This window comes from Acanthaster planci, linkage group LG20, assembly GCF_054643075.1.
Source record: "Acanthaster planci isolate LZ-2023a linkage group LG20, COTS_SCS, whole genome shotgun sequence".
Taxonomy (NCBI): Eukaryota; Metazoa; Echinodermata; class Asteroidea; order Valvatida; family Acanthasteridae; genus Acanthaster; species Acanthaster planci.
In genome coordinates, this window is record NC_141796.1 from 3,397,244 (window position 1) to 3,414,730 (window position 17,487).

General features: G+C 41.5%; 2 protein-coding genes across 7 annotated transcripts in view; one reads left to right on the forward strand and one right to left on the reverse strand.

Annotated features, from left to right (window-relative positions):
* The window catches only part of LOC110975454 (uncharacterized), a 110,106-nt gene that overhangs the window by 69,413 nt on the left and 23,206 nt on the right, over positions 1-17,487 (forward strand). Inside the window, exons 1-2 of one of the 6 annotated variants that reach the window (XM_087130192.1) lie at positions 11,700-11,867; positions 12,402-12,517. The exons of 4 other annotated variants lie outside the window; for them this stretch is intronic. In XM_087130192.1, coding sequence (XP_086986318.1) covers positions 12,418-12,517 — 100 coding nt within the window. In that variant the 5' untranslated portion in view covers positions 11,700-11,867; positions 12,402-12,417. Of the gene's footprint in view, positions 1-11,680; positions 11,868-12,401; positions 12,518-17,487 lie in introns of those variants that run through there. One more of the 6 variants, XM_087130196.1, reaches the window with a different exon arrangement.
* Positions 1,437-5,211, reverse strand: LOC147795848 (uncharacterized). Its single transcript, XM_087130453.1, has 4 exons — positions 3,651-5,211; positions 2,884-3,216; positions 1,998-2,129; positions 1,437-1,558 (listed from the first exon to the last, which is right to left on the reverse strand). The coding sequence occupies exons 1-4, from the start codon at positions 3,700-3,702 to the stop codon at positions 1,437-1,439; spliced, it is 639 nt and encodes a 212-aa protein (XP_086986579.1). The 5' UTR covers positions 3,703-5,211.

Consider the following 17,487-nt stretch of genomic DNA (forward strand, 5'->3'; position numbering starts at 1 on the left):
TTGACGTTTCAAAAGATCTCATCTGCCGGACACCTTTACTCCTTTATGTTGTGGGTTTTATTTAGATACAGATCAGGTCCAAGTCATTGATAGATTATTACAAACAAAAATGCACCTTGATGTTGGCAAGCTCCCAGTAGCCAGACAATATTGGAGTGGTAGCCGATAGAGGACATGGTCTTGAACTCATGCAGAAAATCGTCTTTCTCAGCACTTGATGCTTGCTCTATGGATAAGTAAACAAAACGTCGACGAAAATTGAACATTTATTAAATGAATTAAAAGACGAGGAAAATAGTCGTGAAACTTAAGTCTGTTTTAATTTAAATTTGTAATTTCACTCCAGCTCTCTTTACACGTTATCCAAGTTGCCATACCTACATCATCGCAGAGGAGATACTGCAGGCTTGGGTAAAAAAGGCTGCTTCCTTTTTTTCTTTTTCTTTTCTCCAAGCCACTGAAAAGCCCACAGTTGACAACATTTGGATATTTCTAGTTTTCTAGAACACACATTTACTACCGATGCGTTTTCCACAAAGTTACTGACTGTCGTCGTTTATTTTGTTTTAGTTTCAGCACTTACCTTTGAGCATCTTGATAGCCGCACGGGTCACCCTGCCAGAAATCTTCACTGCACCTGACCTGACTTCACCAAAGTTTCCCCGTCCTAGCACCTCGTTATCCAGTAACAGGTCACTCCAAAGAATCTCCCACTTTAAGGCCCATCCCGGAAGCAAAGTACCTTTTGAAGCTGACTCTCGTTGCTTGATTTTACTTTCGTAAGATGCAACTGAAGCCTGCGCGATCCGTTCCTCATATGATGATACAAGCTATAACAGTGAATTTTATTGGGAGAAAACATGAATTAGAGTTTTGGAAGAATTTAAAATCGCCTGTCTGAGAGTTGATGAAAGAGCAACTCAACGACATGTATTCAAACTGTAATGCTCTTGACGCGACGTTAAATCATCAGCATACGACACTTCACGTCCAACAGGACTGCATTTTCACTACATTAATACTCCTTATTTAAATGCCAAGAGCTAGCAGTGGAACCTCTTTCAAACGCAGATGCAAGGGGATTATAAATTATTTCAAATTTAATATGATCTTAACAGGTGGGCAATACAATAGTATATCCTGGTGATCTGCCTTGAAGGAAATTACGAATTGCCCTAGTTTCCTGCTATTTTCTGATAGCCGAAGTGAACTCTTTCGAAACTATCAATTCACTTGCCACAACTGAAATGCTAAACCTGACTTCTGTCTAAACAAAATAATGCGGTAAAAACGCAAGAAACAGATGGTAATTCTTGGCAATTTTTTGACAATCAACATCTTTTGTGCTCAATAAACTAATCTGAAACTCTGTGTAGTCTCTCAAAAGACCCACCATTGCTACGGTCGACTCCACAGCAGCCGTATCCTGTATAGAGTTAAGGGTCAAATTTGCCTGGCCAAGATTTCCCTTGGATCTCATCAGTGAGGAGCAATCCAGCAAAGACGCAAGACACTACAACGGCTACGTTTGTGTCGGGGTCTCTTTTCTTGTTATTTTCTATTACATAAAACGACCAGAAATGAGAGTGAGAGCAATGGTTATAGCCTTAAAATACAACATCGTCCCGACTGTCTCATTTAAAAGAAGGAACAGTAACACCTCTCCCGTTTGTTTTGTTTATTTGGATGAATTTTCTCAGGCTACTCATTTCCTCATAGAAACATGGAATCATAATAACATTAACAACGAACTTTTTTTCGCAAGTAGTCGTGTTTATACTGTGCTTTACCTTTGGAGGAAAGGAATGGATTTTCTGATTTTTGGTTCAGATTCTTGCAGTGAGCCTTAATGTTCAAGGAAAATGCTTTTCCCACTGTACCTGTGTTTGCTGCTTTGCTATGGAGAACGAGAGGGCACCATTGCAAGAAGGTCATCGCAACTTCACCCCGGAAATAGCCAAATGGAAGAGCAAAAAAAATAACCAATAATCACAGACCTTTGCAATTTCCACTTGTCTTGTCCAAAGTATAGCCATCTTTGCAAGTGCACTCGAAACCTTGGACTGTATCCGCACAGTGAGCGTTCTCGTCACAATTATTAGTCGAAGTGTCATCGCATTCGTTAGTATCTGAAACGCGTCGAAGACAAAAAATGTATGAGTGAAATATAAATGGTCGTGGTCTTTTATCGAAAAGGGTGGGCCGGTTCTTTTTACAGTGTATAAAAAATGCCCAATGCATAACATTTGCCGTACAGAATCCAGGTGAAGGGGAAATTGCCCTATCTAGGCATGTTGACGTTGTCAAATTTTCTAGGAATTCTATCCTATACGTCACTTCGTGGTGAAACATAGGAACTGAAAGCTACACCGTTTTAAAAGCTGTACTGCTATCTTTCATGGTGGTGTAAACACATTCTTTTAAGGATAAAAATGCGGACACTCATTTCGGGCATTTCCATTTTGTCGGGTCCCAGACCTAAGACCAGTATACGCCACTTTACGAAACAGATTTGCTCTAGCTTAGTTTTCGACGTTTGAGAACATTCTCAAAACCTTTAAGCAAACAACCCTTAACAGTTCCTTTCTTGGTAATTAACAACTTCATAATATTGCAGAATGAGTGAATTACAATAGAAACAGAAACAAAATGAAATATAAAACAGATACCTTATCATGAGTACAACTATAACACATTGCACACTAAAGTAGAAATTTTGGGGTGGAAACGAGCAGCTGCGAACTATTTTGCTTTAAGGTTACAAGTAATTAGAATATTGTTATAATAACATCTCCCTAAATTGTGCCAGTCCTGTTAATTATATGTATCCACTTTGGCGTCATGTATACAACTAAGCAAGAAACGGAATTGCAAGCATTTTACCGATAATCAGACTCAAGGTTTGAGAGATCAGTTCTTTTCCATCAAAGAACTGACATTTGTACTCTCCTTCAGATGACTTGTCCATGGGGCCGATAGTCAGGTTACACCGCTTCTCAGGAATATCGGGTCCCGCTGTAGTTCCAATGAAATCTACACTTGAAAAATGACACAAACCCTGGATGTCGTTCTGGAAAAGCCATTTTAGTGTAATCGTCTGCTGGTCCACTTTACCGACCACTTTGCAGGCCAAAGTCACGTTGGCACCAGGGTTAGCTACCACTTCATGTCCGGGCTCAACTTGAATCTCGAGAAGAGTTGAAGCTACCACAAACCCTGCATTTAATTAGAGACCCAGGTTTAGGTGCTTCAACTTTTTTTTTTACTTCAGTATTTTCCACTGATAACCATAAGGATAAAGCAGGCATGGAATGCTTCCCGGGGTGTGGGTAACGTATTCACCAGTGTTAGAAATTAACATAGTATTTAATGGTAAGATGATGTTTTCAATCTTTGTTTGTACTAAGTAGATAGTGTAGATAGATTATTTACATAAAATTCAGACCTAAATATGACCACGCTGGGCATATTTTACTCGGATACTAATATGTTTGACTCTTAATGTAGCAAACCCTTCGTCTAACATACACAGGAACACATAACAATGCTTCCTATGATTATACCTGCATTAACTTTCAGCTTTTGACAATTGCCTTTTCTTGGGAAAGCAAACAAATCACGAAAAAGGCAAAAATGAACCCCAAACTTACTTGTCGCATGCTGCAAAATCAACGTGATTGTAGCAATGAAGAATGCCGCCATTTCGCTACCAATGCCCCTTTACAACTGTAGGTCTTTACTTCCCTCAGTCACATGTACATGCTACCATTCTCAACAAACAGAAAGTGATATTGAAACGGACGTTTCCTTGCCGTTGTACCTTGTTTTTTAATTAAATATACGCACTGCCATTTTCCATTCTCGTAATGTATTTCCTTGTTTTTATTTGAACAATTACATGTATTATGTATATTGTACTTACCGGGCCCTCCAAAGTTTTTAACTTTTTCATGGTCGTACAAAACTTTTGGATTTTCAGTATGCGGTTCTGTGATTTCAGAGTTTGCCTAGTATGACGCGGTATCCAATTTTACCCACCTAAGTTTGTCCTGGTACCGGGGAGGTCACGTTGTTGCTAACCGTATGCCGAGTGTGGACGAGCATGGAAAAAACAGTAGCTCGTGTGTCCTTGAATTGCCTCTTAAAGCTGAAGCCCCTTTGTTAAGCTGCAACACTACAACCCACAACATGGTGTCAGACGCTGTGGATTTTTCTTTGATGCGAGTTAGAGCTCTCCCTTAGTGAAATTCCAACGGATGAACTTGCCACGTCAGCGACGCCGTCGAACCACGCAGTTGCCTGTGTGTGTGTACATGTACGCGATGAACGGAGTGGACATGTCATGACATGTACTGTGAATTTGAACAGACTCTGAACTGTATGGACGGCATCGGCATAGGCCTAATCGGTGTGTGTTTGCATTCAGACCACAGTGGATAGTAGTAAGAAGTGTTGGCTACATGTGTGTACATGTATTAAGAGCCATGATTAGATTCTTCTATAATTTTGTGTAGCAACACAGTATTCAGTACAGCTAGACTCGAGTTTGTTTTAAGCAGTTGCACTTAAGTCCGAAGTTTGTGGTGTTCATTGTATCTATTGTATGCTGGGACACAACGCTAGGAGTATGCCAAACCCATCCGAACACACACATATGAGTCGCATTCCTCTCCCTAAGCCTTTGCAGTTGACAGGAAATCTGAAGAAAAATTGGGCGAAATTTCGTCTCGTCTGGGATAGCTATGAGGTCATAACTAACCTTGATAAAAGCCCAGACTGGGTAAGAATTGCCCACTTTATTACAGCCATAGGCCCTGAAGCCTTGGATATACATAATGGATTGCCATTTAAGAGTGAAGATGACAAGAAGTCGTTGAAAGTGATCTTGTATTTGTGGGAGAAATATTGTGTTGGTCAAACAAATGTAACTTACGAGCGGTACAAATTTAATAACTGCTCACAGCAAGGGGAAACATTTGACAACTTCTATGTTAAGCTACGCACACCAGCGGCTACATGCGATTTTGGTGAATTAGCAGATGATCTTATTCGTGACCGCATTGTTTGCGGAATCGCGGATAACGCTACAAAAAAACCGGCCTTTCCAGGAGCTGACACTGCCAAAGTGTCTAGACCTGTGTCGAGCCAGTGAAGCCTCCAAAGTCCATCTGAATGCTATGTCAAATGATTACAATTCTGTTGACACTGCAGTGCATGCCTTATGTGCGAAGAAAGGGAAAACACAGAATTACCATATTGAGTGTCAGTATTGTGGTGGTAAGCACAAATTGGGTAGAGCAAATTGCCCAGTCTATGGAAAGGAGTATAAAACATATGGTAAAGCAAACCACTTTGCTCAGAAATGCAACCAAGGTGCACCACGTGGTACTAGACATGTTAAAACAAAGAAAAAGGGCAAAGTTCATACTGTTGAGGAAACTGAATCCTCTGAAGAAGAGTGCATTTGTAACTAAGCCTGTACACATGCAAATTGACTCTGGGGCCACATGTACTGTGATGCCCGCCCGTTTCTTGCCGCAAGATACTGTTGTAGAGAAAGCAAATCACAAGTTATGCATGCACAATAAAGAAACTATGCCAGTTGAAGGAATGTGCAAGCTGCACTTGAGGAACCCAAAGAATAGGAAGAAATACTTGGTACACTTTGTTGTTGGTCAAGGTCAGGTTCAGTATACACTACTTGGGGCTAAAACTGCTCAACAGATGCGACTTATCAAAGTAGTGTATGATAATATTGCTGTGGTCGAGCAGACACACGCTGAACGTTCCGTGTTGGATAACAAGCGAATGGGACTGAGTAAACGTGAGATACTACAGGAATACACGGATGTATTTGATGGCCTTGGCCGCATGCCAGGCCAAGTACATCTGACTGTCGACCAAGATGCGAAACCTGTGATAATGCCTCCACGGCGTGTGCCAATCGCGATCAAGCCAAAGCTGAAGGCGGAGCTCCAAAGACTGGAGGAAGGCAATGTGATCGAAAAGGTCACAGGCCCGACAGATTGGGTATCAAGCATGGTCACTGTGGTCAAGCCCAGTGGTAAGCTGCGATTATGCATTGACCCGCAACATCTCAACCTCGCATTAAAGCGTGAACAATATCCTCTCCCAGTAATAAAGGATGTGCTTCCACAACTTGCGACGGCCAAAGTCTTCAGTAAAGCTGATCTGAAGGAAGGATTTCTCCAGTGCGAACTGGATGACAAATCGGCATGTCTCACTACATTTCAGACACCACGGGGGAGATACCAGTGGCGCCGTTTGCCATTTGGTCTGTCTCCTTCGCCCGAGTTGTTCCAGATGAAACTGGACCAGTGCCTTGAAGGCTTAAGCGGCATACATGTCATAGCAGATGACATCCTCATAACAGGACAAGGAGAGACACTGGAAGAGGCCATTCGCGACCATGATCAGAACATGAGGAATTTCCTCTCCCGATGCAAGGAAAGGAACATCAGACTCAATAAGGACAAGCTTGAGTTCAAAAGTGACGAGGTCACTTTCATTGGTCATCGTTTGACACAGTTCGGAGTGAAGCCTGATCCGAACAAAGTTGAAGCAGTTTGCAACATGGAAGCTCCTACATAAGTAGAGGAAATCCAACGCTTTGTCGGCATGGTGAAATATCTGGCAAAGTTTCTGCCTGACTTGTCAGAGATGAGCGAACCACTGCGACGTTTGACACATAAGGATGTCGAATGGACATGGACAAAGGAACAGACGGCATTAAACAGTGCGTCATGTCTGCTCCAGTTCTTAGGTACTTTTATCCTGCTGTCGAGGCTGAAGGACGAGGCGATGCATCTGACAAAGGCCTCGGATTTGTATTACTGCAAGAAGGTCAACCAGTCACATACTCAAATAGAGCCCTCACGCCTGCAGAAACGAGATATTTGCAGATAGAGAAGGAACTGTTGACCCAAGTGTTTGGTTTGGAGCGGAACGACCAGTACACATACGGACGGAAAGTGGTGCTGTGGACAGACCATAAGCCTCTGGTGTCCATAAGCCGTAAACCACTTTCAATAGCGCCCAAGCGACTACAGCGTTTGCTCATCCGACTGAAACAGTACGATGTGGACATACGCTATAAGCAAGGCAAGGAAATGTATCTCACTAATACATTGTCTCGTGCGTATCTAAAGAACACTGAACGTTCACCAGTAGAGGCAAAGACAGAAAGCATCCACATGATGGACGATCTGTCCATCTCGACAAAAACCCAGGAACTGATCGTGCTTGCCACAGAAGAAGACACGAGCCTTCAAACCACCAAAGGCTTCATCGCAACAGGCTGGCCCGACAGCAAAGGCCAGCTGCCAGCCGAGGCACGCCCCTTCTTCAACATCCACGATGAACTGACATACCAAGATGGAGTTATATTCCGCGGTACACGCTGTGTCATCCCAAAGGCAGCAAGACCACGAGTGCGCGAGCGTCTACACAGCGCATATACAGGAGTACAAGGCACACTAAGAAGAGCGCGAGATCTTGTCTATTGGCCGGGAATGACTCATAACTTAACAGACTATATCTCAGCCTGTGAAACTTTCAACAAATACCAACCACAGTAGCAGAGCGAACCCCTGATCTCACATAAACCTCCAGATCGACCCTGGCAGAAGATTAGCATAGACTTATACACTGTTGACAACATGGACTACCTGTGCAGTGTTGACTACTTCTCTGATTATTTCGAAGTTGACAGTCTGCCCCAGAGCAAAGACGCAAAGGCTATCATTAAAAGACTGAAACGCTACTTTGTTGCACATGGCATACCGGACACAGTATACTCCGATAATGGACCACCATTCATCTCGAAGGAGTTCGCGGACTTTACCAATGAGTACGAGTTCACCCATGTCACCAGCTTTCCACAGTATCCACAGAGTAATGGCAAAGTTGAGAGCACGGTAAAAATTGCAAAGAGGCTCATTCGCAAAACCAAGGATAGTCATGGGGATATTCACCTCGCCCTGTTAGCCTGGAGGTACACTCCAACAGAAGGCTTAAACATCTCCCTGCTCATCGTTTCTATGGACGCCGTACCAAGACCAATCTGCCTACAAAAGCACAACTGCTGGTACCATCACAACAACCCCAACAGGCCATCCTTGCCCAAAGGCGCATCAAGCAGGCAAAGCAGAAACGGTATTTCGACAAACATGCCAAAGCCCTACTCCATCTCCAGCCTGGAGACACAGTACGCATACTTCCAAAAGCCAATTCCAAACTTTGGGAAAAAGCACAAGTACAGGAGCAAGTCAATATGCGTTCATACAAAATGATCGCAGAGGATGGTCAAGAATTTCGCCGTAATCGGAAGCACCTCAGACGCACCACAGAAAGATAAGTCCCACCCTGCGAGCCGCAGTTTCCATCAGAAGGCCCAGCTTCAGACAATCAGAGCAGCCGGGCTGACCAAACAAACACACGCACGCAGCAACAAAATCCACGACGCAGCACACGTGAACGGAAACCACCAAGCTATTTAATAGACTATGTCACATGATCTTTGGACAAGGAGCACCATCAGGAACGGACTTTATGGACTTTTGGAGTTTATCTAACTACATACCTGTATTGCAAGTTGAAGTATAAAAAATAAAATGGAGAAAAACAAATTAAGGCACACCTCACCATGTAAAAAGGGTATTTTGGAAAACAGGCTAGTGCCTTAGGAGCATTTAAGAGGGTCTGTTGTATTAGTTTAAGTAGTTAAAACATCGGTCCTGTATAAGTAATGTAAGTCCTGATAAGTCGTTATTTTTGTCACGGTTACGTGGGGGTGTTACCACCCTGACGTAGTGGGTCCGCTCAACTTTTAAATTGAGGACAGGAAACTGCTAAGTGATCACAGATTAATCAAAGAATAATATATGTATTCAGTACAACATGATGTTCCGTGATTGCGTTTCAGATTAAATTTAATTATTCAATCCAACAATTATGAGACAGCATAGGCTACACTATAATATAAACATGGAGGAAGATCTAAAGTATGAGTATGACAATAACCAGAAGTGTATTTGTTTATGACGATGAGACTCCTCAAGAGTTGAGAATATAAAGTTAGGTTCCTAGGTGATTGTAAATTAAAATTTACTCAATTCCCAAGGGCATTATACGTTAACTTTTAATAAATTCCCAAGGGCATTATACGTTAACTTTTAATAAATTCCCAAGGGCATTGTGCGGACCCGCCTCTCTCCTCTGAATAAATCTATTGCACAAAATACGCACAACAGTCGTCAGGTCGCTGACGTGCAACAGTCGTCGGTCACACGACACATGCACAAAACTTTCTCTACAATGTGCGAAACTGAAAGGAAGCCAAATGTCCTATTTTGGATCTCATCAACCAACAAAGAAAAGCAAGCGTAGTCAAACGGTTGATGAAAACAAGGCTGCAATGGCAACACGACCCAAACGCAAAATTAAAGTGAGCAAAATTTGAAAGCTTAATGAAGAACGACAACTCACGTTATGTGCCAACACAACTCGATCGGAGAGAGGGAGAATCGCACGTACGCCACGGCAAAGTACGTTGCGCAAGAATAATGCGTCAAAGTTTTGTAGAAATATAACCATTGAGCTAATCCAGCCTCATACATGTATAAATCAAGCAATATGACTAGTTACAAACAACTGACCATTTCATATCCCATCAAGCTCTTTAAATACTGGTTACAAGCATGACAGGGTGGGAACTATTATGACTATTCGGATGGCTACCAAACTCATAACATATTCCAAGATTAGACTTGATTCAAGTCGGTCCGTCACATTTTTGTTTGTTTTATCATTATACATTAATATCATTAGTTAAAATATTGATTAAAAAGATGAGTTTTCCACCGACTTTTAAAAACATCAAGTGTCATTGATTCCCTGACATACAAAGGCAGACTGTTCCAGAGAGAGGGAGCCAAATGCGCCAGCGCCAAATGCTCTGCCTCTACGAGGAGGTCCTTGGAGGGGGGGGGGGAAAGCTCCTGCAGCAGCATACGCAATGCAGACCTCAATTGACGAGTGGGTTGATAACGATGTACCAACTCTTGTAAGTAGGATGGCGCCAGTCCACGCACTGCTTTGAATGTTAGGATGAGGGTTTTGTAGATAATACGCTGAGAGACCGGAAGCCAATGAAGTAATTGCAAGATTGGGGTTATGTGCTCACTCCGTTTGGACAGCAGACCAATCTGGCTGCTGCATTTTGCAGACGTTGCAGCCTCTGTATGTCACTGGTTGGTAGGCCCACGAGCAGGCCATTGCAGCCATCGATACTCGAGGTGATAAAAGCGTGCACTAATTTCTCAGTCGAGGATTTATTAAGATAGCTTGGAATCGAGCCAATTTTGTGGATAAATGCCCATCCCACTCGATATACGTTATCGACATGGGTCCTTACACGCAGATCACCATCCAATACCACACCCAGATTACGTGCCTTGTCACAGAAATCCACGAGTAGATCGCCAATCATAACTGGCGGCAAGTTTGCATGGTCAACAAGACGAGAGCTGAAACGAAGGATTTCATTTTTCTCATCATTGAACTTGGTGACCGCCCAAGCCCTGATCTCACCTAGGCCTACACACTCCTCAAGGCGGTGATTGGCTCTGGCAGCTTCAGTCGGCTTAAAGATCAGATACACTTGCGTGTCATCAGCATACATGACATGGTTGACGTTATGTCTGGCCATGATGTCACTAATAGGGGCTGTGTAGAAGGTGAACAGAGGAGCACCACATACAGATCCCTATGGAACACCCCGTGGCATAAGCTGTGGAGCAGATTCAGAGTCGCCAATAACCTCAGTTTGGGAACGATCTGCAAGGTACGATCGAAACCAGTCAAGGACAGACCCAGTCAAACCGTAGGGATGCTCCAAGCGAGCAAGTACGATGGCATGGTCAATTGTGTCGAATGCAGAGCTAAAAAAATCTCTCAATCTATTTCTTACGACCGTAATATGATCGTGAGAAATAGATTGAGAGATTTTTAAAATTCCTTTTCTGTACCTGAAAAATCGGGTGAGTACCGTATCTACGGGTTCATGTAAATAAAAGGGATGTAGTGCTTATAAGCTACAGAAAAAAATATGTTAGTTTTCAAAATCTTACAAACTTTAGCGCAACACTCCAGTGTAAGTCAAATTTTTTGACCGCAGCTGTGTTTGGTTCATAATGCATATAATCAGGATGATTATTGTAGTGATACGGAATTGTATAATACCAGCGACTGGGGCCGAGTCTATGGTGACAGCGTGCTGTTTTTAGTTACATCTACCCGGCATTAGTGGATTTAATGTTTACAATGTATAATGTATACATAATGTATATGGGACGAGGGAAAAAGTCGCTGGAAAATGGTCAGGAGAGTTTGGTGGAAGGAGGACTACGGAAAGGAGGAGAATAAACAGGGATTGACTGGTCATTCCAGAAGGAAATTTTGAGCCTCCGTCTGTAAGACTTCTCATTTAGAGTCTGTTATATTATCATAATCTGAATGTTTCGCCTGGTTGAACCCCCCCCCCGAACATCCACCAACCCATCTGCAGGGAATACGTCAGGGCGGTCAAAAGCATAATGCTACGTCAAGACTCATGTAGGGAAAAAACACCGATTGCTCAATATGGGGACTTCCAGTTTCTAAATCGAACGCGCATTGTTTACGCTCTTTGTGGTTGCACAGCAGTAATACGTTGTACAACAGATCAAACAGTCAAATCGTCAAACAACTTCCCTTTGAGAGGACGGTGGTTATGCTAAGGCTTTGCAGTTGTAGTAACTACTATATTTGCCGGGTAGTTTGTTTTTCTTCACCATTCATATTGACAGGTGAGAGGTGTTGATTTTTTTTGTTTGAGGTTGTTTGTAAAGGTGTGTGTTTTGGTTTTGTTTTGCGCGTAGTTATTAATTTGTAGAAGAGATAATAACCAGTAGTAATAGGCTTTAAACCAGACATATTTGTCTTTAATTGAAATGTCTGTTTTATCAAGATGGTAGACCTAGGAACGATCCTTTTTCTGTAGTGTGTTGCACCCAGTAATAATTTGGATTTGCTGTTAAAAAGCCCATTACATCTTACTCCGTCCTCAAAAAATTAGAAAGCGTGGCCAATCGTGGTGAAATCTTATACATCGTGGTAGGGTCTACTTGGATGCGGGGTCGTGCCAAACTTTTGAGCATACTCAAAAGCTACGCAGCAGCGTATTCAAGTCACAGTGACAGCGTATTGACCTAGAAAAGACAGCATACACGTATTCTGCAAGGAGAAAGGACGAGGAACTGTAGGTTCGTGTTAAGAATGGGCGAGGCGAAGCCACAACCCTTGACATTGTCAGAAATTAACTTTTTTTTTTCATTTATGAGGTCTGGGAATTCCACAATGCCATCATGGGGTCCACGGCTGTGCTGCGGCATCCTAATCATGCTGTCTACAGCCAGACTTTGTGCAGCAGAATATAAAGTGTGCCCTCCCGAATTTGGTGAGAACTCATATTCAATTTCAAGCAAAGTTGTTTCATTAAAACCTGTAGACCTATTTACAAAGCTTAGACAAAATCAGGTGGCTAAAAAAATTAGTTGTAATTTGTTTGACATAAATGTTTCATTTCTGCAGTAGATTTTCCTTTCAATGAAGAATCAAGTTCCTAATATATCAAAGAGGCTATTTTCTGATTTTAAACACGTTTAAGTTTACATTAATGAGACCAACCGAATGTCCGTTAGCAGCTTTGCGTTGTTTTATGTGATTTATTCCACACATTTCAAAGTAGCAAGCCTGAAAAAAATGACTGGTAGACGTGTTTCAAATGTGTAGGCCGTCTATGAAAACTTTTTCATGTAACTTTGATCCGAAAGCCTGCAATCACGTTCGCTGATGTTCTGAATGTACTCACCTTAATTGCTGGCGTGATTACATAAAGTTTGGCCCCCGAAAAATGCATGTATGCATGCTGTCTGGGCTCAGTTCTACATTGCTTATTTAAAGACATTACAAATACTGAGCAGCCAAATATCAGCTGCATGCGTGCGTCAGGCCGACGTCCACGGATGCGAATAATTTCCCTCTAAAGAAACAAAGATACATAGATAGATGTGTAAGTATGTGGAGTGAAGGGAACTTTCCTTTGCCTCGTTCAGCAGTATGACAATTTGTAATTTGTCCATAATAGAACCCGTGATTTTTCTATGTGATACTTATATACTTATATGATATCTTTGTAGCAAGAAGAGAATTTTCAACAGGTAAAAATATCACTTCTTCATCAATGATTTTGCAGTTGAGGGAATCTTGACTTCTGTCACACTGCCCTTTTAACCAATCGGATAAGTACATGTTCTAGTAAAACGAAAACGGATGGGAACTGAGATAGAGGCGTAGTCACGGTCGGCTAGAGTAGCCAGCCTACTGCGTTCTTCAGCATGCGTATGCTTCAAAAGGGAAAGGTGCACATATAAATATTAATTGTTAAGGAAAGCAGGGTTTTTTTCCTCTAATATCTATGTCTGTTGCACAATTTTAACCCCACTTTTTGCTCTTCTTTTTCATGTATTTTTCGCTTTGTGAAAGGAATTTAATTACTGAAAGACGGGCAAATTCTATAAAATAACCTAATTACTCATGATGGCCCAATTGGGGGAAAACCATGACTTCTGGCACACAGCCGACTTCATATTCGAGTAAACCGTACACGGAGGGGACTTTTCCACCATGAAAAAATAGCCTCGTCTAACTTGCATTACGAACAATGTCATAATAGGATACGTGAACTGCCATGTGATATTTGTAAAGGTGCACCTGTGTCGCTTCAGTGACCTCTGTTTGTATTATGTTCGGTTTTTGTGGAACAGCGGTTCCCGAAACACGGCGAAGAAAAGCATTGATTTCACTGCATTATTCCGATTCGAGATTCAACAGTCTTCTTAATTTTTTTATTTTATTGTTTTCTAGGAAGAAGGATATTTGGTTCGAATGTGTCTGATCTCAGGGTAGTGGTATGATATCATTACATGTCGGTACGGAGCCACCATGGATAGTATAACCTTCACTGTATACGAACACCTCCATGGTGATAGACTGATAATAAAAAGCGCTGTCAATGTTGAGGACAATAATAATACTGACATCTAAGGCAGATAGTATAATATCAGTTTAGGGAACTTGAGGTATCCATAGAGTGTTGTTCAAAAAGCTATGAATCCAAGCAAAATGTTAAAAATGTCTCCACTGGAGTATGTAGGTTCCAGGTGAATTTGGATTAGCTTCTGATATTTGTTTCTCTAAAATATTTGTTGTCCATTTCCATGTAGTTTTCGCAGGCATCCTAAAGGGTTCTCCACTGAAGCATCTTTGGCAGAGTTCGTAAAGTCTCTAGCATACTGGCAGTCTTTATTTATATCGATGTAGTTGTTACAATTTCTCTAACGATATTTATTAGGTGACTATGAGCTCTCACTTCTTGCCGTGTATCAAAATCTGAATGTGGCTTGTAATTTTTCCTCGGTGGTGAGCCCGGTTGAGGTGTCAATTTAAATAACCCCACATGAAGGAATCAAGAACACAAGCTGTACAGTTTAGAATCAATTGTATTATAATATTTACACTCTACATCATCTGTAGATTCACATATGTGAGCTTCAATTACTTTGCAAGAACTATTACGAAATAATTATGTTTCTATCGTATGCGTTTTCTTATTCAATGCCCATTTCTGCCTGTTATCACTTCACAATACTATATTCGGGACGTTTCCAATGTCGAAGTTTCTTGTCTAACAAACTAATTCAAATACAGGATTCCATCGGCTTAAAACTGCTACTGCATTTTACGTATTCAACTTAACACCCTCACAATGTAGCACAAACTGGTTGCAATTATATGGGCTGTATATAACATGTATGACTGCCGACTCGCTACGGACGTGTCACGCAGTTTGTCTATAGCTTCAGGGTAGACTGCGTCTATTCATCCATTCGCCATAGGCATGCAGAGCTTCGATCAGGCAGCTTAATGTAGCCGGTTCGCCTACTTTTTTTTTCTAGGTTAGGGATAATAATCATAAACGGACGGGGTTAACTGCAAGCCCGATCAGATTGGTAGACACTTAGAAACTTATGTGCTAAGCTAAATGTCGAGTTTTACTTTCCTATTATCAAAACATCCTCCAACCAACGAATTCCCCACCAAGAAAAAAAGAGTCAACCTGCACTCGGTCTGATTGCAATTCAGTTATGTCTTATGCTGAAAAAGTTCTTGTACCTATTTATCATAATTCCCCCCACCTTCGTAGACGAAAAACGAATATGCAACGGTTAAGATACGCCCATTTTCGTATAATTACCATTGATCTCCATTACAGTATATAGACTGGATAGGACATCGCACATTTTTTGTGCACAAAATGCGCGGCTTCGGGAGGGAAATATGATGCTGTATGCTGTGCATTCTACTCAACATAACCTTTTTCTCATGGGATGATGGCTAAGCCCTCGGCCTCCCTCCCGAAAACAGGCCAAAAATAAACAAAAAATGCAAGAATGTCATTTCCGGAAATAACTGACCATTTTGTTATTAATTAATCGAAAGCGATAATGGGTTTTGTGTGTGTGTGTTTGTTTGTAATTCTTTTTTTTTCACAGCTATTGTCTACGGTCTCGCTTTAGCAGTATTTTCACTTTGGGTCAGTTCAATCGTGATTTGTTCAGTGTGAAAAATAGAGATATTTCTATAGCGCAATAGAGATATCTGTATTAAGTTCCCGTTTACGAGGTCAGCAGGTCGCCCTCGACGTTTTGTGTTTAAAAATCTATTATTGTGAGGGGTTTTGAATCCGTGTCTGAGAACTTGTACTCCCAGGGTTGTTTACATTAGGAAACTTTAAACAGCCTTTGTGCGTTAGGCTACAATGACCTTTCTGTTGACCTAGTGTGCGGGACCGGAAACATAATAGAGATATCTCTATTAAAACAGGACGTACAACAGAGATATCTCTATTATTAATAGAGAAAGTGGTTGCTAAGATGATAAATTATTTCCATTTTCAATCGACCACTTGGTCTTTTTTTTCACTAACACTGCATACGACAGGCCAGAACCTCAACTACACAATGCAATTAATTCTAGGAAGCTAGAATTTTTTTGTTCGACTTTCATGAGTTATATTTGATACTTCTGCGCAAAGCGATCTGTACGTGTTTTTATATGCACAAAACCGAACCGGCCACGTACCGTGTACGGTACGCTGCGGCCTGTTACGCGCGTACCGCGGCGTAGATGCACATGCACATGAAAATTTTCGATGGAGCCGGTGTACATGTTCATGTGGTTCATGCGTGTATATAGTACATGCAAAACTGAGGATATAGGCGGTGGATTTCAACATTTTCGTGCAGTTTTATAAAAACTGATAGACCTGGGTTTCAATAATAAACTTCATGTGAACTTACTGTACTTTTCAGTTCGTCTTTCGTTCCGGAGTCATTGAATTCTTATACTCTCGCAAGGCCGTAAGATTATGTGGGATGAACGGAATCGGTGCTGAGTTAGGTCGATATGCAAACGCGTCCGGTCGGGAAGAGAAAAAAATGCGCAAAACCGTCAGCAAATCTAAAACCTTCACACCTTTCTCCACCAAGCTCACTTTTGAAAAATTCAGAAATCGCCTCAAAATGTAAAAAACAAACTAGCGCCTACGAAAATAGCTTTCACAAAAATTACTAGTTTGGACCATTCTGGTACCATTTCTCAATTTTGTTTTCAAAAAACACGTAAGGAAAAGGCCTCATCTTACCAAGAAAATATTTCGGGTAGGAAGTTTTATTTCCAAAAAGTGAAAATAAAGACGTAAATTCCATGAAATGAAGCAGCTGTTTGCCTGGCACGAATTCCCATGGCCATCATTACGCATGCAAATGACCCCCAAACGGGACATGCGCAGATAATAATTTCCCTCTGAAACACACGTGGGCAGCGTTCAAAGAGCGAATGGCATGCATGTTCGAGAAGATATTCCTAGCCTCAATACTTCAAGTGGCCAAAAGCACTGTTCTCAAGTCAGGAGTAGCTCGTCTCAGAGTAAGCTAAAACCAGTGGCCATCTAAAATTAAAACGTGAACCAAACCTTCAAAGTCTTTGACGAAATTGTTATCCTGGAGGTCGGTAAATGCAATATTTTAAAACTTGGCTACATTTACACGAATTCAGCAACTTCATGCCTTTTACGAGAGGCTGATGAGGTCCAGACTTTCTACTTAATTTGTACAATGTATGACTCATATTTACACCACGTAGAACTGTGTCATAGTTAAGTCTACAAAATCACGAACTTTCTCTCTTTTTTCCAAATATCCTTTTTTGTATAGTTTTACAGCGAATATAAGCATACCATAACAGTGACAGGAATGAATAAACTGAAAAGAAAACACCTGTTTTTTTCTTTGGCTTGTCTTCAAA

Bases quoted from the DNA above. Each gene is read 5' to 3' on its own strand.
- LOC147795848 (XM_087130453.1), bottom strand. From the start codon at position 3,702: ATGGCGGCATTCTTCATTGCTACAATCACGTTGATTTTGCAGCATGCG. The intron at 2,130-2,883 runs GTAAAATGCTTG...GACGCGTTTCAG, and splicing joins AACCTTGAGTCTGATTATCG to ATACTAACGAATGCGATGAC. The intron at 1,559-1,997 runs GTCTGTGATTAT...TTTATGTAATAG, and splicing joins GACAAGTGGAAATTGCAAAG to AAAATAACAAGAAAAGAGAC.